A 19,706-nucleotide genomic window follows, 5' to 3' on the forward strand; every position below is an offset into this window, starting at 1 on the left:
ATTGAGGTGTACAAAATTATGAAGCATACCGATAGGTAAGTAGGAAGGAACTCATCCCATTAGTTGAGGGGTCAATGACCAGGGGGCATAGAGTTACGGTAAGGGGCAGAAGATTCAGAGGGTATTTAAGGAAAATCTTTTTCACCCAGAGGTTTGTGAGAATCTGGAATCCACTGCCTGAAAGAATGGTAGATGCGGGACCCTCACAACATTTAAGAAGCATTTAGATGAGCACTTGAAGCATACAAGGCTATGGACCAAGTGCTTGAAAATGGGATTAGAACAGATAAGTGCTTGATTGCTGGCACAGATACAATGGGCTGAAGGACCTCTGTGATTCTATGACTCTATAACAATTACCATCATTGAGTCTCCTCCTGACTCATGTCCTGATGCTCCAAAGCCTGACCACCATCAAGAAAGCACAAGTCAGGAGTGCGCTGGAATGCTCCCCACTTGCCTGGACGAATGCAGCTCTAACAACACATGCAGGTCAACACCATCCAGGAGCAGTCTGCTTGATTGGCACCCACTCCAACACTGTAACTACTGGTGCACAGTGGCAGTAGTATATATTGACAGAATTAATAATCACATAGAAAAAGGTAGGTTGATGAAGAAGAGCGAGCATGGATTTATTAAGGGAAAATTGTGTTCAACTAACTTGCTGGAGTTTTCTGATGGTGTAAAAGAGAAGGTTGATTTTGGCAGTGCTGTTGATATAGTGGACAAGGACTTCTAAAAGGCATTTGATACAGTGCCTCACAAAAGACTTGTGAGAAATGTTTTGGCTCATGGAAGAGGGGCAGTTGGAATGTAAATATAGAATTGGCTGAGTAAGAGGAAACAGTGATTAATGGTCATTTTGTGGGCTGGAGGAAGGTTTTAGGTGGTGTTCTCCAGGGATTTGTGTACAGACTCTTGTTTCTCCTGATATTTGATTATGATCTAGACCTTGGTGTGCCGGGGACAGCTTCAAAGTTTTTAAATGACACAAAACTTGGAAGAATTTTAAACTGTGAGAAGGATGGTGTAGAGCTTCAAAGGACACAGACAAGTTGGTGGAATGGGCAGATAGGTCGCAGATGGACTTCAATACTGATAGTGTGAGATGATTAATTTTGGTAGGAAGGACATGGAGAGACAATATAAAATCAGGGGTGCAACTCCAAAGGGTGTGCAGGAGCAACAGACATGAGTATATATGTGGGAGGAGTTTGAGTTGCCGGGTGGGAACGGGTTTCGGTACCTACAGGTGCGAGGCTTTCTCCGGAGGCAGGTTCCAAGCTTTCCTCGCCTCCCCCTGAGGGGACTACATGATAAGGTAATGTCAAAAATGGGGTTTGGGAGGTGAGGGTCTAAGGAGTTGATGGAGTGGGAAGGGGTCCCTATCAGGGAGGTGAAGGGGAAGTGGGAAGAGGAGCTGGGAGGAGAGTTGGAAATCGAATTATGGGAAAAGGTTTTGAAGAGAGTTAATTCATCCTCGTCTTGTGCCAGACTTAGTCTGGTTCAGTTCAAGGTGGTTCATAGGGCTCACATGACGGTATCCCGGATGAGCAGGTTTTTTGAGGAAGTGGAGGATGGGTGCGGACGCTGTGGGGGAAGCCGGGTGAATCATGAACATATGTTCTGAGCGTGTCCGAAGTTGAGGGAATTCTGGCAGGGATTTGCGGACGTTATGTCAGAAGTCCTGGAAGGGAGGGATACTCCGAGTCCAGAATTGGCAATATTTGGGGTATCGGAAGATCCGGGGGCCCAGGGGGGAAGGGAGCATGATGTTCTGGCCTTCTCCTCCCTGGTGGCCCGGAGATAGATTTTGCAGGGATGGAGAGACTCGGAGCCTCCAAAGTCAGGAGTGTGGGTCAGCGACATGGTGGGGTTTCTCAGGCTGGAAAAGATTAAGTTCGCCTTGAGAGGCTCAATTCAGGGGTTCGTCCAGCGGTGGCAACCGTTCATCGACTTCTTCAAGGAAAAATGAATGTCAGCAGTAAGGTGGGGGGGGGGGGGAGGTGGGGGAGGAAAATGGGAGGCATGGTAGTGTAAGACAAGGACAGAGAACTTAGTATATGATAATTAGGAAATAGGGCAGGGGTAGTAGGGAATGTTGTTTTTAGGTTTTTTGCATGCATTGGCCCGCTAGCTTGTTTAAGGAATGTTAAAGTGTTAAACTAAACTGTGAAAATTACAAATGCTTCAATAACATTTTTTTTTTAAAATGAGTGTATATGTGCATAAGTCATTAAATGTTTCAGGACAGGTGGAAAGAGCAGTTAATAAAGCATACAGTATCCCAGGCGTTATTAATAGCAACATAGAGTACAAGAGTAAGGAGGTTAGGCTGAACTTATACAAGACACTAGTTAGCCGTTAGGAGTATTTTGTACTGTTCTGGGTGCCACACTTTAGGACAGATGTGAACAGACTGATTTGACATTAGTGTTCGAAAACATGAGGGGACTGGACGGAGCAGATAGGGAGAAACTGTTCCCGCTCATAAAAAGTTGGAAAATGAGAGGGAACAGATTTGAACTGATTTGCAAAATAAGCAAATGTGGACTGGAATTCTCCAGCTGTTCGCTGGCTGAGGGATTCTCTTCTCCCGCCAGCAGTGCACCCCTGCCCGTGGCTTTCCCAGCAGTGTGGAGTGGCTTCAATGGGAATTCCCATTGACAGCGGCGGGAACAGAGTATCTTGCTGTCAGCAAATGTCGAGCCGTCTCCCGCCACCGAGAGACACGCAGCTGGGAAGGCCAGGGAATCCTGTGCATGGTTTGAGCTGAAACGTTTTCACACAATGAGTGATTCAGGTCTGAAATGCACTGTGTGGAAGTGAGATGAAGGCAGGTTCAATCAAAGCATTCAGGAGGGCATGAGATGATTATTGAATGGAAACTATGTGCAGGGTTAAGGAGAAAAGGCAGGAGAATGGCACTAAGTCATAATGGCTGAATGTGTGGCTGAATGGCATTCTTCTGCACCATAATAATTTTATGATTTTGTACCATCTACAAAATGCATTTTAGTAACTTGCTCCTTCCAAACCCATAGCATCTAGCACCAAGAAGGACAAAGGCAAAGGCAGCAGATGTATTGGACTGCCACTGCCTGTAGGTTTCCTTCAAAGCCACGCACTATCCTGACTTTAAATTAATCACTTTTCTTTCACTTGCAGCTGGCTCCAAAACTCCCATCCTTACAGCACTTTAGATGTACTTATGGATGACAACAAATGCTGGTCTCGCCAGCCAGGCTCAGATCCTGTGAATGAATTTTTAAAAAATAATGCATTCCCCAGCCTTGATCATCACGTAAGGTCATTTAATACTTTACAACACTGATGCCAGGTGTTCGGGGCCATATTCCTCACCGGCAACTTGTTCTCATTCCTCATTCAAGTGCCCTTTTGGGTCTGCTGGCCCACTATGGAAATGTGGCCTCTCTCCATACGTTGATCTCCATGGCTAGGCCTCCCTCCAGTGTCACGATTGTGAACATACATCCTCCCTCATCTTTGGTGCTTCATTTGTTTTATTTTCTTTCTCACAGACAATCACAGTACTGGTGTCAGCAGCAGCTCCTTTTCAGTCAGTGCAGCTCCCCATTAAGAGGGGCAGGCTGGGGGAGGATATCTGGAACATATGCTCACCCCGTAAACTGTTATGCTTTCTGTTGAGCTTGCAACCAGCTTGTGGCAATGCATGTGAGGAGGCAGTGCAAAGTTTGGTTGCTGTTTCGCTCAACGGGACCAGGCATGGCTAAACCATAAATCGCAACCGCTACCGCCCCCCCTCCCCCCTCCGTCACAAAAAATGGGAGCCGATTAATTTTTATTCCTCAAAGAACATAACACATGAGTATACTATGTTCTGTGTAGTTAGATATTTTGCATTTAATAGCATACAGCAGGTGGCTCCAAAGAAACATACATGAGAAAGCCACATGGCTCATTACTAATTGCAAAAACACTACAAAAGATTTCCAAGTGAAACATATTGTGACGTCTGTAGACAATCCTTAGAAGTATTTGTCCAAATTTTAAAATATCCTGAACCTTTTAGGCTTTTTTCTCCCAAATGCAACAGAATTATCATCCAACTGAAGGATGATCATGCACAATGCATTATCATTGAGAAAATAATCCCATGTGAAAGAGAAGGTGGGAACATTTCTATTTGGACTGACCTTAGTTCCAAGTACCAATTTGGTGAGAAAAATTACATGACTTAAAGTAGAGCTTTGAGGTCAGGTCTCATGAAAATTATTATGGAGATGTGTGAATACCAGTTAAAAAGGTACATATATCGCAAAAAGAACAAACATACTTCTGTTTCAAGGGAAATCTCAGGTTTAGAAGGAGAAAATTAATTTTGCATTCGAAGACGCACTTGCAATGAGGCTTCACGGAATTAGAGGGGAAAATAATGCACACCTCCCAAAATGATACCCTGACAATTTATCTGAACTTCCATCACATAAAACATTTTTTGTTGCACCAAAATCACAAGTCATTACCTCCAACTTTCAAGCTTCTCGAACAGTGAATGACAAACTGAAGAGTCAAATTGTACATTTTTGAGTCCATTATTTATCATGATCATTTACTTAGAGTCAAGGGCAGGAAACTTTCGTCCCTTTGCCTTCAATTTGAATCATAAATGTAAAGGTGAAAAAGAAACTGCCACCAATCTGTCTCAAGTTTATATTTATTAAACAAAATTGCACTAATTTAGAAACAATTTTATGATTTACTCAAACATAACTATTTGAAAAAATAATCGTGTATTTGTCACAGCTCATTTGAAACTACCTCTGTTATCAACTCCAAAGCAATGGAAGATGGAACATGATTGCATTGAGAAGCATTCTATTTTCTGATAGTGATTACAGAATCTCCTTAGTGTATAAAGGAAACAGCAGCCAAAACGATAAGTATCAAACACTTGCAAAAAATCTTATTATCAAAGAGAATGCAAATTGGGGCATTGATTTATAATGAGCATTTTAAAATTATCTCTGAAAATTTAGTGAGGGAAGCTCTACTTTCGGTGATATTTAACACCAGCTCAGTTTTAAAATTTACTCAATTTATGTCTTGGTCAGAACGTTTTGACCTTAAGCCTGTAATAAACGTTTCTGAGTGAAAAACACATCATTGTTGCAAATGTACTGAGGGAAGAATGACTATTTTCAAACAAATTTTGAATTTTGTCTAACATCTAAATTGCTATTGCTATATACAAGTGTAAAGGCCAATACACAACTGTTATCATGAGCAGACACTCATTCAATGTTATATATTAGTGTGTCAATTACAGTACAGAATATAATACAATAACATTGCAAACCATTCACATCAACTTTACCCTGATCTTCATGTTAAATATAAGTAATATTTCATAGCATGCACATTTACAGGTTACATACATATCACACCAGAATTCTAGACACAATTTAGATTCCCCGGGTATAAACATCTTCTTAAAAGTCTTTTCGATCTAACAAATGAGCGTCTCTGAAGATATTTGCACTTGAAACAGATGATAGTTTAGAGAAACATGCAATATTCAGAAATTGGGGGTATTCACCAGACTCTAATGTTAGGGTGCTGTTCTGCATTCTAACAGTTTCCGAAAGCTTCTTCTGAAACTATCATCGAGAAAGGCATAAAGGAAAGGATTAAGACAACTATTAGCATAGCTTAAGCTGGTGATAAAGTAGGAGATTCCAATGATAAGTGTGGTCTGTTGAATATCTGTTGTTAAAGCCACTATTGTGCTCAAATGGTACGGTGTCCAGCAGAAGAGGCAGACTGCTAGGATAACCATCACCATTAATGTCACCTTCTTCTTTGCTTTATCCAGGGCCTTTGCGTTGGTGTTCAAGCGCATGTTTCTCAACCTGAGGAGCATCATTGTGTACAGGATACAAATTGTGGACACTGGGATGGTGAATCCCATGAGCAGAGTGTAAATCCGACTGGCTTTCCACCAGAGAATCTCAGGAGAGGGGAACACGTAGACACATTGCAGCCTGCCTTGGTCATCGTGGATTTTGCCAAAAATTGTGAAGGGCAGTATAATGATGGTGACGAAGAGCCAAACGCAGATGCTGACTATCTTAGCTGCCCTGTAAGTGCGATAGGACATCTTCTTGGACCTCGCGGTGGCAAGGACCACTAAGTAGCGGTCAATACTCATGACAGTCAAAAAGTAAATGCTGGAGAAGGTGTTGTATTGATCAATGGAAATGATTAATTTGCACATCAGCTCGCCAAAGGGCCACTGGAGCAGAAGGTAGTCGGCGATGTTTATGGGCAAAACCAGCGTGAAAAGTTCATCGGCGATGGCGAGATTCAGGATGAACATATTTGTCACTGTTTTCATTTTCGGGGCTTTGAGGATGACATAGATGACGGCGGTGTTGCCCGTTAACCCTACAGCACATATGACAGAGTATATGATGGGGATGGCGATGTAAAAGTCAGGGTAGGGACCTGGCCCTGTCGAATTGGTCCCATTGCCACCTGGAGGCAAACAGCTGCCCCCCTGGCCCCTGCAGGAAATGTTGGGAGATGCTGGATTCCAAGGCAGATTGTCCATGTTCTCGGTGCCAGTCCGGCGGAACGGCTCGCAGTTTTGCTCAGCGTGAGGATGAGAGCAGAGAGAAAGCTGTGCGCCTTAGACAGAGCAGACTGCTTTGAGGACCTCATTTAATTAGACATCAGTCGTTTCAACTGAACATACAAATCCAAGTTTCACGGTAAAGCTAACCCAGATACACAATACTTTGCAGGGAACCCCATTGTACTTTGAGATTAAATGAGAAGACGAACCTCTTTGGGGGAAAAAAGATGTTTTCCTTCTCGGGGAAAGCCTCAGTCCTTCATTTTCTTCAATCGGCCGAGGAGGGAATGAAATTGTTTACTAATATAAAAACATATTTGCAATCCTTCGGCCCTCCATTTAAAATTGGAGCGATCTGTCGCAGCCTCTGGCGCGTTCTGACTCTAAACTGGATTGCCTAATTCTATTTCCATTTACTGCGAAGTCACCTCATCTCTCTCAGAAGTCACCAACAGATGGAGGACGTTTACTAAATAGACCAAGAAATAAAATGCAAGCATTTAGCACCAAACGACTTCTGCTGTCAAAAATGCAATTTAACACAACAAAAATCAGGAGAGAAAAGACTTCAGTTGAATTTGCTCTTACCCCGGAGTAGAACTGCAATTGTGTTTGTCGCCAGTGACTAACACAACCGTTGCCTTGCTCATTTAAGCGTGTAGCATGCACAGTGCGATTCAATTGAAACTTACATACCTTGCTGCTTTGGTGGAGCGGGAGCTTGCTACAAACAGTTAATCCGCTCTTTGAACTAACTTGCTTTGCTGACGATGATGAGATGGTACTGGTGTAGGAATTGCTTTCTGATGTCAGAGTCAGATTTGCCTGCCGCTCCTGTGATTCTCTGCGGGTTTGAGCTCAGCCGCAAATCATAGACGCCAAGACCTTTCACCATAGGAACCAGGGATCAGGTCCACACCCCCTGCCCACACCGTTCAGCTCATTATTCTCAACTCATTATTCTCAACCTTTCAGTTGGAAGGGGGGGGGGGGGCTTAGAAGTTGGAAAGCCATAGGACTTTCTCTTTTCTCTTGATGTCCGCAGTTGAGTTCAATAAAGCATAACAGGTATAATGTGGCGATTTGAGGCGTCATCGTTGCAATTTTGTGGGTGGTCGGTTTGAAAGCCCGTGCTGCTGAGATCGGATCCGTGTTTTCTTTACGTTTGATCTGCAGTTTATATAATGCATGTCTTGGAGTTAGTAACGCTTGAGTGATCTGAATTTTGATGCCAGTTATAGCTAGCAATTGCGGGCAGAATACATGGAGACGATTCCTCTCTCGCAATCCCCTTACCTGCAGAAGAAAATCCAATTCTTCACGGGAGGATTCGGAAGAAGTCATTTTGGACTCAAAAGGTTAACACTGTCTCTCTCTTCTCTCTCCCTCTCTCCAGACCTGATGAGTTTTACCAGTACTTTCGCTTTTTATTTCAGGTCTTCAGCATCGGCAGTATTTTGTTTTTTTTTGGAGGGTGATGAATGAAATGAATGAAAATCGCCTATTGTCACAAGTAGGCTTCAAATGAAGTTACTGTGAAAAGCCCCTAGTCGCCACATTCCAGCGCCTGTTCGGGGAGGCTGGTACGGGAATTGAACCGTGCTGATGGCAGAATAAAGGCCAGCCCTGTCTAAACTCAAAGATGAGAACAAGATGCAGACTGGCACCGGGGGAAAAGGATGCAAAATGGAGATCAGAGTTCGTGGTCTGAAGTTGTTGAACTCAATATTGAGTCCAGAAGGCTGTGAAGTGTCTAATCAGTAGATGAGGTTGTGAAAAATCTCAGCAGGTCTGGTCGCAGCCTCAGAGAGAGGAACAGAGTTAACGTTCTAAGTTGTATATCATTCTTCATTAGAACTCCTTTGTGTTCTGAAGAATCAAATTGGGCTCGAAACATTAACAGTACCTCTGTTTCTCTCTCCACAAATGCTGCCAGACCTGCTGAGTTTTCCAGCCCTTTGTTTTTATTCCAGGGGACAGTGGCAGATATATTAGCATAGATATATTAGCTGGTTTAGCACAGGGCTAAACAGGTGGCTTGTAATGTAGAACAAGGTCAGCAGTGCGGGTTCAATTCCTATACCAGCCTCCCCGAACAAGCGCCGGAATGTGGCGACTAGGGGCTTTTCACAGTAACTTCATTGAAGCCTACTTGTGACAATAAGCGATTATTGTTATTAATGAGCACATAATTCAACTTCTGGATTGGTGAAAATCAGAAATATAAACAAAAAATGCCAAAAGCACTCAGCAGGTCAGACAGGAATTAGTGAGAGAAACAGAGGAGTGGGGTGTCTCCTTAAACACTTCAGATCGATGACCTCCCTGAAATTAAACTGTAAATGAAAGCATTTAAATGAGAATGAGTATTTTTATGTATAGAATGGGGTGGCACGGTAGCACAGTGGTTAGCACTGTTGCTTCACAGTGCCAGGGTCCCGGGTTCGATTCCTGCTTCAGCCACTGTCTGTGTGAAGTCTACACGTTTTCCCTGTGTCTGCGTGGGTCTCCGCTGGGTGCTCCAGTTTCCTCCCACAGTTAAAGATGTGCGGGTTAGGTGGATTGGTCACGCTAAATTGCCCCGTAGTGTCCAAATGTTAGGTGGGGTTGCTGGGTTATGGGAATAGAGTGGAGGTGTGGGTTTAGGTGGGGTGCTCTCTCAGGGGCCGGTGTAGACCCGATGGGCTGAATGGCCTCCTTCTGCACTGTAAATTCTATGATACTATGATATAGTCTCAGGACTGTAAGAAGTTTTACAACACCAGGTTAAAGTCCAACAGGTTTGTTTCGATGTCACTAGCTTTCGGAGCGCTGCTCCTTCCTCAGGTGAATGAAGAGGTATGTTCCAGAAACATATATATAGACAAATTCAAAGACGCCAGACAATGCTTTGAATGTGAGCATTAGCAGGTGATTAAATCTTTACAGATCCAGAGATGGGGTAACCCCAGGTTAAAGAGGTGTGAATTGTGTCAAGCCAGGACAGTTGGTAGGATTTCGCAGGCCAGATGGTGGGGGATGAATGTAATGCGACATGAATCCCAGGTCCCGGTTGAGGCCGCACTCATGTGTGCGGAACTTGGCTATAGGCTTCTGCTCGGCGATTCTGCGTTGTCGCGCGTCCTGAAGGCCGCCTTGGAGAACGCTTACCCGGAGATCAGAGGCTGAATGCCCTTGACTGCTGAAGTGTTCCCCGACTGGAAGGGAACATTCCTGCCTGGTGATTGTCGCAGGATATCCGTTCATTCGTTGTCGCAGCGTCTGCATGGTCTCGCCAATGTACCACGCTTCGGGACATCCTTTCCTGCAGCGTATGAGGTAGACAACATTGGCCGAGTCGCACGAGTATGTACCGCGTACCTGGTGGGTGGTGTTCTCACGTGTAATGGTGGTATCCATGTCGATGATCTGGCACATCTTGCAGAGATTGCCATGGCAGGGTTGTGTGGTGTCGTGGTCACTGTTCTGAAGGCTCAGTAGTTTGCTGCAAACAATGGTTTGTTTGAGGTTGCGCGGTTGTTTGAGTCTCAGGACTGCAATTGTGGGAGGCTTCATTACCTCAATAAAGTGGTGATATTAATTGCTCAGAACACATAATTCACCTTGGAGTGTTTATGTTGAGAACTATAAAGTACTTTGCCTAATGCTTTACAGTCAAGTCTTCATGTAAAGACAAGCTCCCTTTTCAGTAACATGGAGTGCCATTGGCACTTGTAGTATACATTCAAAGTACAAAATGAAGCTAAATTTTGCTCTGTGGTAAAGGAAGGGCTACCTGTTGTATCTCCACATTTCTTCAGACGTTCAATGGATTTTGCATTGACATTTGCTGTAATGGAAGATTCATAAAGTGCACCATCTTGTGCGAACAAAGTAAGCAACTGGGGTGTCGCCTTAAACAATCAGATTTTAACCTTTGTGAGCAGAAGGAAGTGTAAGTTAGAAAGTAAATTTAGTGCCAACCTTTACTGTACTGTATTTAGCTTTCACATTTATAGTAGAAAACTAGTGCTAGAAAACATATAGTTAACAGTAACTTTAAAACAATTTAATTTACTAATTAATTGACGCAATGTCAAATAGAGGGGTGCAGTGCTCTAACTGTGAGATGTGGCAGGTCTGGGAGGCTTCCAGCGTCCAGGATGGCTTCATCTTCAGAAAGTGCACCCAACTAGAGCCACTCACAGACCGCATGGTTCGGTTGGAGCAACAGTTGGATGCATTTAGGAGCATGCAGGTGGCGGAAAGCGTCATAGATAGCAGTTATATAAATGTGGTCACACCCAAGGTGCAGGCAGAGAAATGGGTGACCACCAGAAGGGGCAGTCAGTCAGTTTAGAATCCACTGTGGTTGTCCCCCTCTCGAACAGGTATACCCCTTTGGATACTGTTGGGGGGGATAGCCTATCAGGTGAAAACAGCAGCAGCCAGAGCAGTGACACCACAGCTGGCTCTGATGTTCAGCAGGGAGGGTCAAAGTGCAGAAGACCAATAGTCATAGGGGACTCTATAGTCAGGGGCACAGATAGGCGCTTCTGTGGACGTGAAAGAGACTCCAGGATGGTATGTTGCCTCCCTGGTGCCAGGGTCCAGGATGTCTCCGAACGGGTAGCGGGCATCCTGAAGGGGGAGGGAAAACAGGCAGAGGTCATTGTACATATTGGTACTAACGACATAGGCAGGAAGGGGCATGAGGTCCTGCAGCAGGAGTTCAGGGAGCTAGGCAGAAAGTTAAAAGACAGGACCTCTAGGGTTGCAATCTCAGGATTACTCCCTGCGCCACGTGCCAGTGAGGCTAGAAATAGGAAGATAGAGCAGCTAAACACGTGGCTAAACATCTGGTGTAGGAGGGAGGGTTTCCGTTATCTGGACCACTGGGAGCTCTTACGGGGAAGGTGTGACCTGTATAAGAAGGATGGATTGCATCTAAACTGGAGAGGCAAAAATATCCTGACCGCGAGGTTTGCTAGTGTCACACGGGAGGGTTTAAACTGGTATGGCAGGTGGGTGGGTACATAAGAACATAAGAACTAGGGGCAGGAGTAGGCCATCTGGCCCCTCGAGCCTGCTCCACCATTCAAAGAGATCATGGCTGATCTTTTGTGGACTCAGCTCCACTTTCCGGCCCGAACACCATAACAATAAATCCCTTTATTCTTCAAAAACTATCTATCTTTATCTTAAAAACATTTAATGAAGGAGCCTCTACTGCTTCACTGGGCAAGGAATTCCATAGATTCACAACCATTTGGGTGAAGAAGTTCCTCCTAAACTCTGTCCTAAATCTACTTCCCCTTATCTTGAGGCTATGCCCCCTAGTTCTGCTTTCACCCGCCAGTGGAAACAACCTGCCCGCATCTATCCTATCTATTCCCTTCATAATTCTATATGTTTCTATAAGATCCCCCCTCATCCTTCTAAATTCCACTGAGTACAGGCCCAGTCTACTCAACCTCTCCTCGTAATCCAACCCCTTCAGCTCTGGGATTAACCTAGTGAATCTCCTCTGCACACCCTCCAGTGCCAGTACGTCCTTTCTCAAGTAAGGAGACCAAAACTGAACACAATACTCCAGGTGTGGCCTCACTAACACCTTATACAATTGCAGCATAACCTCCCTAGTCTTAAACACCAGCCCTCTAGCAATGATGGACAAAATTCCATTTGCCTTCTTAATCACGTGTTGCACCTGTAAACTAACTTTTTGCGACTCATGCACTAGCACACCCAGGTCTCTCTGCACAGCATGTTTTAATATTTTATCATTTAAATAATAATCCCTTTTGCTGTTATTCCTACCAAAATGGATAACCTCACATTTGTCAACATTGTATTCCATCTGCCAGACCCTAGCCCATTCACTTAGCCTATCCAAATCCCTCTGCAAACTTCCAGTATCCTCTGCACTTTTTGCTTTACCACTTATCTTAGTGTCGTCTGCAAACTTGGACACATTGCCCTTGGTCCCCAACTCCAAATCATCTATGTAAATTGTGAACAGTTGTGGGCCCAACACTGATCCCTGAGGGACACCACTAGCTACTGATTGCCAACCAGACAAAAACCCATTAATCCTCACTCTTAGCTTTCTATTAATTAACCGAGCCTCTATCCATGCTACTACTTTCCCCTTAATGCCATGCATCTTTATCTCATGCAGCAACCTTTTGTGTGGCACCTTGTCAAAGGCTTTCTGGAAATCCAGATATACCACATCCATTGGCTCCCCGTTATCTACCGTACTGTTAATGTCCTCAAAAAATTCCACTAAATTAGTTAGGCACGACCTGCCCTTTATGAACCCATGCTGCGTCTGCCCAATGGGACAAATACCATCCAGATGCCTCGCTATTTCTTCCTTGATGATAGATTCCAGCATCTTCCCTACTACCGAAGTTAAGCTCACTGGCCTATAATTACCCGCTTTCTGCCTACCTTCTTTTTTAAACAGTGGTGTCACGTTTCCTAATTTCCAATCCGCCGGGACCACCCCAGAGTCTAGTGAATTTTGGTAAATTATCACTAGTGCATTTGCAATTTCCCTAGCCATCTCTTTTAGCACTCTGGGATGCATTCCATCAGGTCCAGGAGACTTGTCTACCTTTAGCCCCATTAGCTTGCCCATCACTACCTCCTTGGTGATAACAATCCTCTCAAGGTCCTCACCTGTCATAGCCTCATTTCCATCAGTCACTGGCATGTTATTTGTGTCTTCCACTGTGAAGATCGAACCAAAAAACCTGTTCAGTTCCTCAGCCATTTCCTCATCTCCCACTATTAAATCTCCCTTCTCATCCTCTAAAGGACCAATATTTACCTTAGCCACTCTTTTTTGTTTTATATATTTGTAGAAACTTTTACTATCTGTTTTTATATTCTGAGCAAGTTTACTCTCATAATCTATCTTACTCTTCTTTATAGCTTTTTTAGTAGCTTTCTGCTGCCTCCTAAAGATTTCCCAGTCCTCTAGTCTCCCACTGATCTTTGCTACTTTGTATGTTTTTTCCTTCAGTTTGATACTCTCACTTATTTCCTTAGATATCCACGGTCGATTTTCCCTCTTTTTACCGTCCTTCCTTTTTGTTGGTATAAACCTTTGCTGAGCACTGTGAAAAATCACTTGGAAGGTTCTCCACTGGTCCTCAACTGTTTCACCATAAAGTCTTTGCTCGCAGTCTACCTTAGCTAGTTCTTCTCTCATCCCATTGTAATCTCCTTTGTTTAAGCACAAAACACGAGTGCTTGATTTTACCTTCTTACCCTCCATCTGTATTTTAAATTCCACCATATTGGGATCGCTCCTTCCGAGAGGATCCCTAACTATGAGATCCTGAATCAATCCTGTCTCATTACACAGGACCAGATCAAGGACCGCTTGTTCCCTCGTAGGTTCCATTACATACTGTTCCAGGAAACTAACGCTAACATTCAATAAACCCCTCCTCAAGGCTGCCTTGACTGACCTGGTTAAACCAATCGACATGTAGATTAAAATCCCCCATGATAACTGCTGTACCATTTCTACATGCATCAGTTATTTCTTTGTTTATTGCCTGCCCCATCATAATGTTACTATTTGGTGGCCTATAGACTACTCCTATCAGTGACTTTTTCGCCTTACTATTCCTGATTTCCCCCAAATGGATTCAACCTTATCCTCCATAGCACCAATGTCATCCCTTACTATTGCCCAGATGTCATCCTTAAATAACAGAGCTACACCACCTCCCTTACCATCCACTCTGTCCTTCTGAATAGTTTGATACCCTCGGATATTTAACTCCCAGTCGTGACCATCCTTTAACCATGTTTCAGTAATGGCCACTAAATCATAGTCATTCACGATGATTTGCGCCATCAACCCATTTACCTTATTCCAAATACTACGAGCATTCAGGTAAAGTACACTTATGTTGGCTTTTTTACCTCTGTTCTGAATCTTAACACCTCGATCAGTAACCTCTCCTAAGTTATATTTCCTCTTAACCTTTCTCCTAATTTTCCTTGTCGTTGACCCCATATCTTCATGTAACAACTTGCCGCGTCACTTACCATTAATGTTTTGACTTCCCATTTTATTCCTTTTAGTATTCCTGGTCCTATTCACTGAGCTCCCCTCAGTCACTGTACCTTGTACTGTCACCCTTTTTGATTTTTGACAATGGCTTCTCTGCCTTACACTTTCCCCCTTACTGCCTTTTGTTTCTGTCCCTGTTTTACTATCTTCCAACTTTCTGCAACGGTTCCCATCCCCCTGCCCCCGGAGCAATAGGTCAGAAGGTGAAAGCATTGAGGGAGAACCAGGGAATAGGGCCAGTATGGCTCTGAGGAAGAGCAGACAGGGAGATGTTGCTGAAAACAGCGGGTCTGGTGACCTGAAGTGCATATGTTTTAATGCAAGAAGTATTACGGATAAGGCAGATGAACTTAGAGCTTGGATTAGTCCTTGGAACTATGATGTTGTTGCCATTACAGAGACCTGGTTGAGGGAAGGACAGGATTGGCAGCTAAACGTTCCAGGATTTAGATGTTTCAGGCGGGATAGAGGGGGATGTAAAAGGGGTGGCGGAGTTGCGCTACTGGTTAAGGAGAATATCACAGCTGTACTGCGGGAGGACACCTCAGAGGGCAGTGAGGCTATATGGGTAGAGATCAGGAATAAGAAGGGTGCAGTCACAATGTTGGGGCTTTACTACAGGCCTCCCAACAGCCAGCGGAGATAGAGGAGCAGATAGGTAGACAGATTTTGGAAATGAGTAAAAACAACAGGGTTGTTGTGATGGGAGACTTCAACTTCCCCAATATTGACTGGGATTCAATTAGTGCTAGGGGCCTAGACGGGCCAGAGTTTGTAAGGAGCATCCAGGAGGGCTTCTTAAAACAATATGTAGACAATCCAACTAAGGAAGGAGCTGTACTGGACCAGGTATTAGGGAATGAGCCCAGCCAAGTGGTAGAAGTTTCAGTAGGGGAGCATTTTGGGAACAGTGACCACTATTCAGAAAATTTTAAAGTGCTGGTGGACAAAGATAAGAGTGATCCTAGGGTGAATGTGCTGAATTGGGGGAAGGCTAATTATAACAATATTAGGCAGGAACTGAAGAACCTAGATTGGGGGAGGATGTTTGAGGGTAAATCAACATCTGACATGTGGGAGGCTTTCAAATGTCAGTTGAAAGGAATTTAGGACCGGCATGTTCCTGTGCGGAAGAAGGATAAATACAGCAAATTTTGGGATCCTTGGATAACGAGAGATATTGTAGGCCTCGTCAAAAAGAAAAAGGAGGCATTTGTCAGGGCTAGAAGGCTGGGAACAGATGAAGCCTGTGTGGAATATAAGGAAAGTAGGAAGGAACTTAAGCAAGGAGTCAGGCGGGCTAAAAGAGGTCACGAAAAGTCATTGGCAAATAGGGTTAAGGAAAGTCCCAAGGCTTTTTACACATACATAAAAAGAAACAGGATAGCAGGGAAGGGTTGGCCCACTGAAGGATAGGCAAGGGAATCTATGTGTGGAACCACAGGAAATGGGCGAGGTACTCAATGAATACTTTGCATCAGTATTCACCAAAGAGAAGGAATTGGTGGATGTTGAGTCTGGAGCAGGGTGTGTCGATAGCCTGGGTCACATTGAGATCCAAAAAGACGAGGTGTTGGGCGTCTTGAAAAATATTAAGGTAGATAAGTCCCCAGGGCCTGGTGGGATCTACCCCAGAATACTGAAGGAGGCTGGAGAGGAAATTGCTGAGGCCTTGACAGAAATCTTTGGATCCTCACTATCTTCAGGTGATGTCCCGGAGGACTGGAGAATAGCCAATGGTGTTCCTTTGTTTAAGAAGGATAGCAAGGATAATCCAGGGAACTACAGGCCGGTGAGCCTTACGTCAGTGGTAGGGAAATTACTGGAGAGAATTCTTCGAGACAGGATCTACTCCCATTTGGAAGCAAATGGACGTATTAGTGAGAGGCAGCTTGGTTTTGTGAAGGGGATGTCATGTTGATAGAGTTTTTCGAAGAGGTCACAAAGATGATTGATGCAGGTAGGGCAGTGGATGTTATCTATATGGACTTCAGTAAGGCCTTTGACAAGGTCCCTCATGGTAGACTGGTACAAAAGGTGAAGTCACACGGGATCAGGGGTGAGCTGGCAAGGTGGATACAGACTGGCTAGGTCATAGAAGGCAGAGAGTAGCAATGGAAGGGTGCTTTTCTAATTGGAGGGCTGTGACTAGTGGTGTTCCGCAGGGATCAGTGCTGGGACCTTTGCTGTTCGTAGTATCTATAAATGATTTGGAGGAAAATGTAACTGGCCTGATTAGTAAGTTTGCAGATGACACAAAGGTTGGTGGAATTGCGGATAGCGATGAGGACTGTCAGAGGATACAGCAGGATTTAGATCGTTTGGAGACTTGGGCAGAGAGATGGAGTTTAATCCGGACAAATGTGAGGTAATGCCTTTTGGAAGGTCTAATGCAGGTCGCAAATATACAGTGAATGGTAGAACCCTCAAGAGTATTGCTAGTCAGAGAGATCTAGGTGTACAGGTCCACAGGTCACTGAAAGGGGCAACACAGGTGGAGAAGGTAGTCAAGAAGTCATACAGCATGCTTGCCTTCATTGGCCGGGGCATTGAGTATAAGAATTGGCAAGTCATGTTGCAGCTGTATAGAACCTTAGTTAGGCCACACTTGGAGTATAATGTTTAATTCTGGTCGCCACACTACCAGAAGGATGTGCATGCTTTAGAGAGGGTGCAGAAGAGATTTACCAGGATGTTGCCTGGTATGGAGGGCATTAGCTATGAGGAACGGTTGAATAAACTCGGTTTGTTCTCACTGGAACGACGGAAGTTGAGGGGTGACCTGATAGAAGTCTAAAATTAGGAGGGGCATAGACAGAGTGGATAGTCAGAGGCTTTTCCCCTGGGTAGAGAGGTGAAGTACTAGGGGCATAGGTTTAAGATGTGAGTGGCAAGATTTAGAGGAGATGTACGTGGCAAGTTTTTTACACAGAGGGTAGTGGGTGCCTGGAACTCGCTGCCGGAGGAGGTGGTGGAAGCAGGGACGATAGTGATATTTAAGGGGCACCTTGACAAATACATGAATAGGATGGGAATAGAGGGATACGGATCCAGGAAGTGTAGAAGATTTTAGTTTAGACGGGCAGCATGGTTGGCACAGGATTGGAGGGCCGAAGGGCCTGTTCCTCTGCTGTGCTTTTCTTTGTTCTTTGTTTGTTCTTTCCACAGAAAACTAAATAGGGAGGAAAGAAAGATGGAATTAAGAGAAAGAGAAACAAAACGGGCAAAAAGAGCAACAAAACTCCAACTTAAAATCCGCAACACGAACTAAAATACAAAGGAATGCTGCTCCAAACTTCTAAAAGTTCATTTTAAGTGTCAGGGATGTTATTTGGTAGTAACTAAGGCTCACTACACCTTTCAAAGGGCAGTTACACTGAAATGGACAATCACTAACCTTTCTGCAAGTTTAGTAAATACATATCTAGTAAGTATCAATCATGTGAGTGTCCCTTTAAGAAACGTTTACAATGTGACTTGTCGCACATTGGGCTGTGACTGTTAGGTGAGAGGGTATTTTTTAGGTTTCAGTCTCAGTTTGACTGCTTTGGACTACAGAAGGAGAAAGAAGTGTTCTCCCTGTTTTTCTCTGTTTTCATTTTAAAAGCTGTTCCAGTTGTGGCTAACTGCCTTGGTAACTTTAAAGATATAGTTCCTTTCCGGAAGGAGTTTGAATCTGCTGGTTGGTACTGGATCAGAATTTCAGTCCCATTCAAGTGAGAATACAGTGTGCTGGGCCACGGCCTTAAAAGGCGGTTTTGGTTTAATTGGATTTTGTTATTGAATTGGAACAGCTATTGGGTGTCATTAGGTGTTATATACATAGATTACTGTAGCTGTGTGGTGTCTTTATGTTTGTAATTGATAACAATTCTTGCTGTGTTTTTATATATAAATATATATATATATAAACTATATTCTTAGAAAAAACCTTGTTTTGATTATAGCACCTAGGAAGTCTAATGAATCAAACCTGAAGTGCAGGCTTTTGTGCTCATCCTAGCCAAATTCAACAGAATAGGTCAGGTGAACTTCATAATATACTTTGGCGTTTCTAAGCCCTGGCCCATAACAATAAGGTAAAGGTAAAGTTGCCATAGTCCCAGGTGATCATAGGCTGCTTTTCTCTTTCAGGGGAGAGCTGACTGGTGGTCATTTAACCTGAGGATCACCACACCTGAGACAAGGGACACGGTTGAGAAGGCGGGCCTTCATGAATAATCTCAGCCAGTGGGAGAATTGAACCCGTGCTGCTGGCCTCATTCTGCATCACAAACCAGCAGACTAGCGAACTGAGCGAAACTGGCCCCCATCTTACTTAAAGATAAGTATCAATATCATATATCTTTTGGTGGAGCGCAGCATCCAGGTCAGTATTTTCTTTCTTTCTTTATTTCTGCAAATATGCAGAAAAAATGCAAATATGCAGTACCACACATATCTTTTTAGTTCGTTCATGGGATGTAGGAATCACTGGCAAGGACAGAATTTATTGCCCATCCTTAATTGCCCTTGAATTGAGTAGCTTACTTCAAAGGGCAGTCATGAATCAACAGTATTGCTGTGGGTCTAAAGTCTCATGTAAATCAGACCGGGTAAGGGTGGTAGATTTCCTTCCCTCAGGAGAAAGAGTGAACTAGTTGGATTTTTACAATAATCAACAATGGTTTCATGGTCACCATTACTAGCTTTGTATTCCAGATATTTGTATTAATTAACTGCATTCAAATTCTACATGTTGGCATAGTGCGATTCTCATCTGTGTCTCACAGTATTATCATGAGCCTCTGGATTACTGTCTCTCCTTAAATAGAACTTGATAATGTGGGTACCAATCCCATTACCTCTCTCACGCAATGTAAGCATTTTGCAAAATGAGCTATTTGAGCTGATTCTCCATGCTCTGCTGTTGGGGCTTGAGGATGAATAGCAGTGTGCGAGGAAATAGAGGAAAAACATAAAGGATGGACAGGCACATGGAATCTCCTACTGCATTGGCCTCTGGAA

General features: G+C 43.9%; 1 protein-coding gene across 2 annotated transcripts; it reads right to left on the bottom strand.

Annotated features, from left to right (window-relative positions):
• Window positions 1–3,915: 3,915 nt before the first annotated feature.
• LOC140385532 (neuropeptides B/W receptor type 1-like) lies at window positions 3,916–7,501 on the bottom strand. 2 transcript variants are annotated; one of them, XM_072467775.1, is made up of 2 exons: window positions 7,319–7,501; window positions 3,916–7,091 (listed from the first exon to the last, which is right to left on the bottom strand). In XM_072467775.1, the coding sequence occupies exon 2, from the start codon at window positions 6,596–6,598 to the stop codon at window positions 5,597–5,599; it is 1,002 nt and encodes a 333-aa protein (XP_072323876.1). In that variant the 5' UTR covers window positions 6,599–7,091; window positions 7,319–7,501; the 3' UTR covers window positions 3,916–5,596. The 2 variants fall into 2 exon arrangements, with proteins under 2 accessions (XP_072323876.1, XP_072323877.1); XM_072467776.1 differs by lacking the exon at window positions 7,319–7,501 and adding an exon at window positions 7,211–7,309.
• Between the last annotated feature and the right edge of the window lie 12,205 nt (window positions 7,502–19,706).

The sequence above is a fragment of the Scyliorhinus torazame genome, chromosome 11 (genome assembly GCF_047496885.1).
Source record: "Scyliorhinus torazame isolate Kashiwa2021f chromosome 11, sScyTor2.1, whole genome shotgun sequence".
Lineage (NCBI taxonomy): Eukaryota > Metazoa > Chordata > Chondrichthyes > Carcharhiniformes > Scyliorhinidae > Scyliorhinus > Scyliorhinus torazame.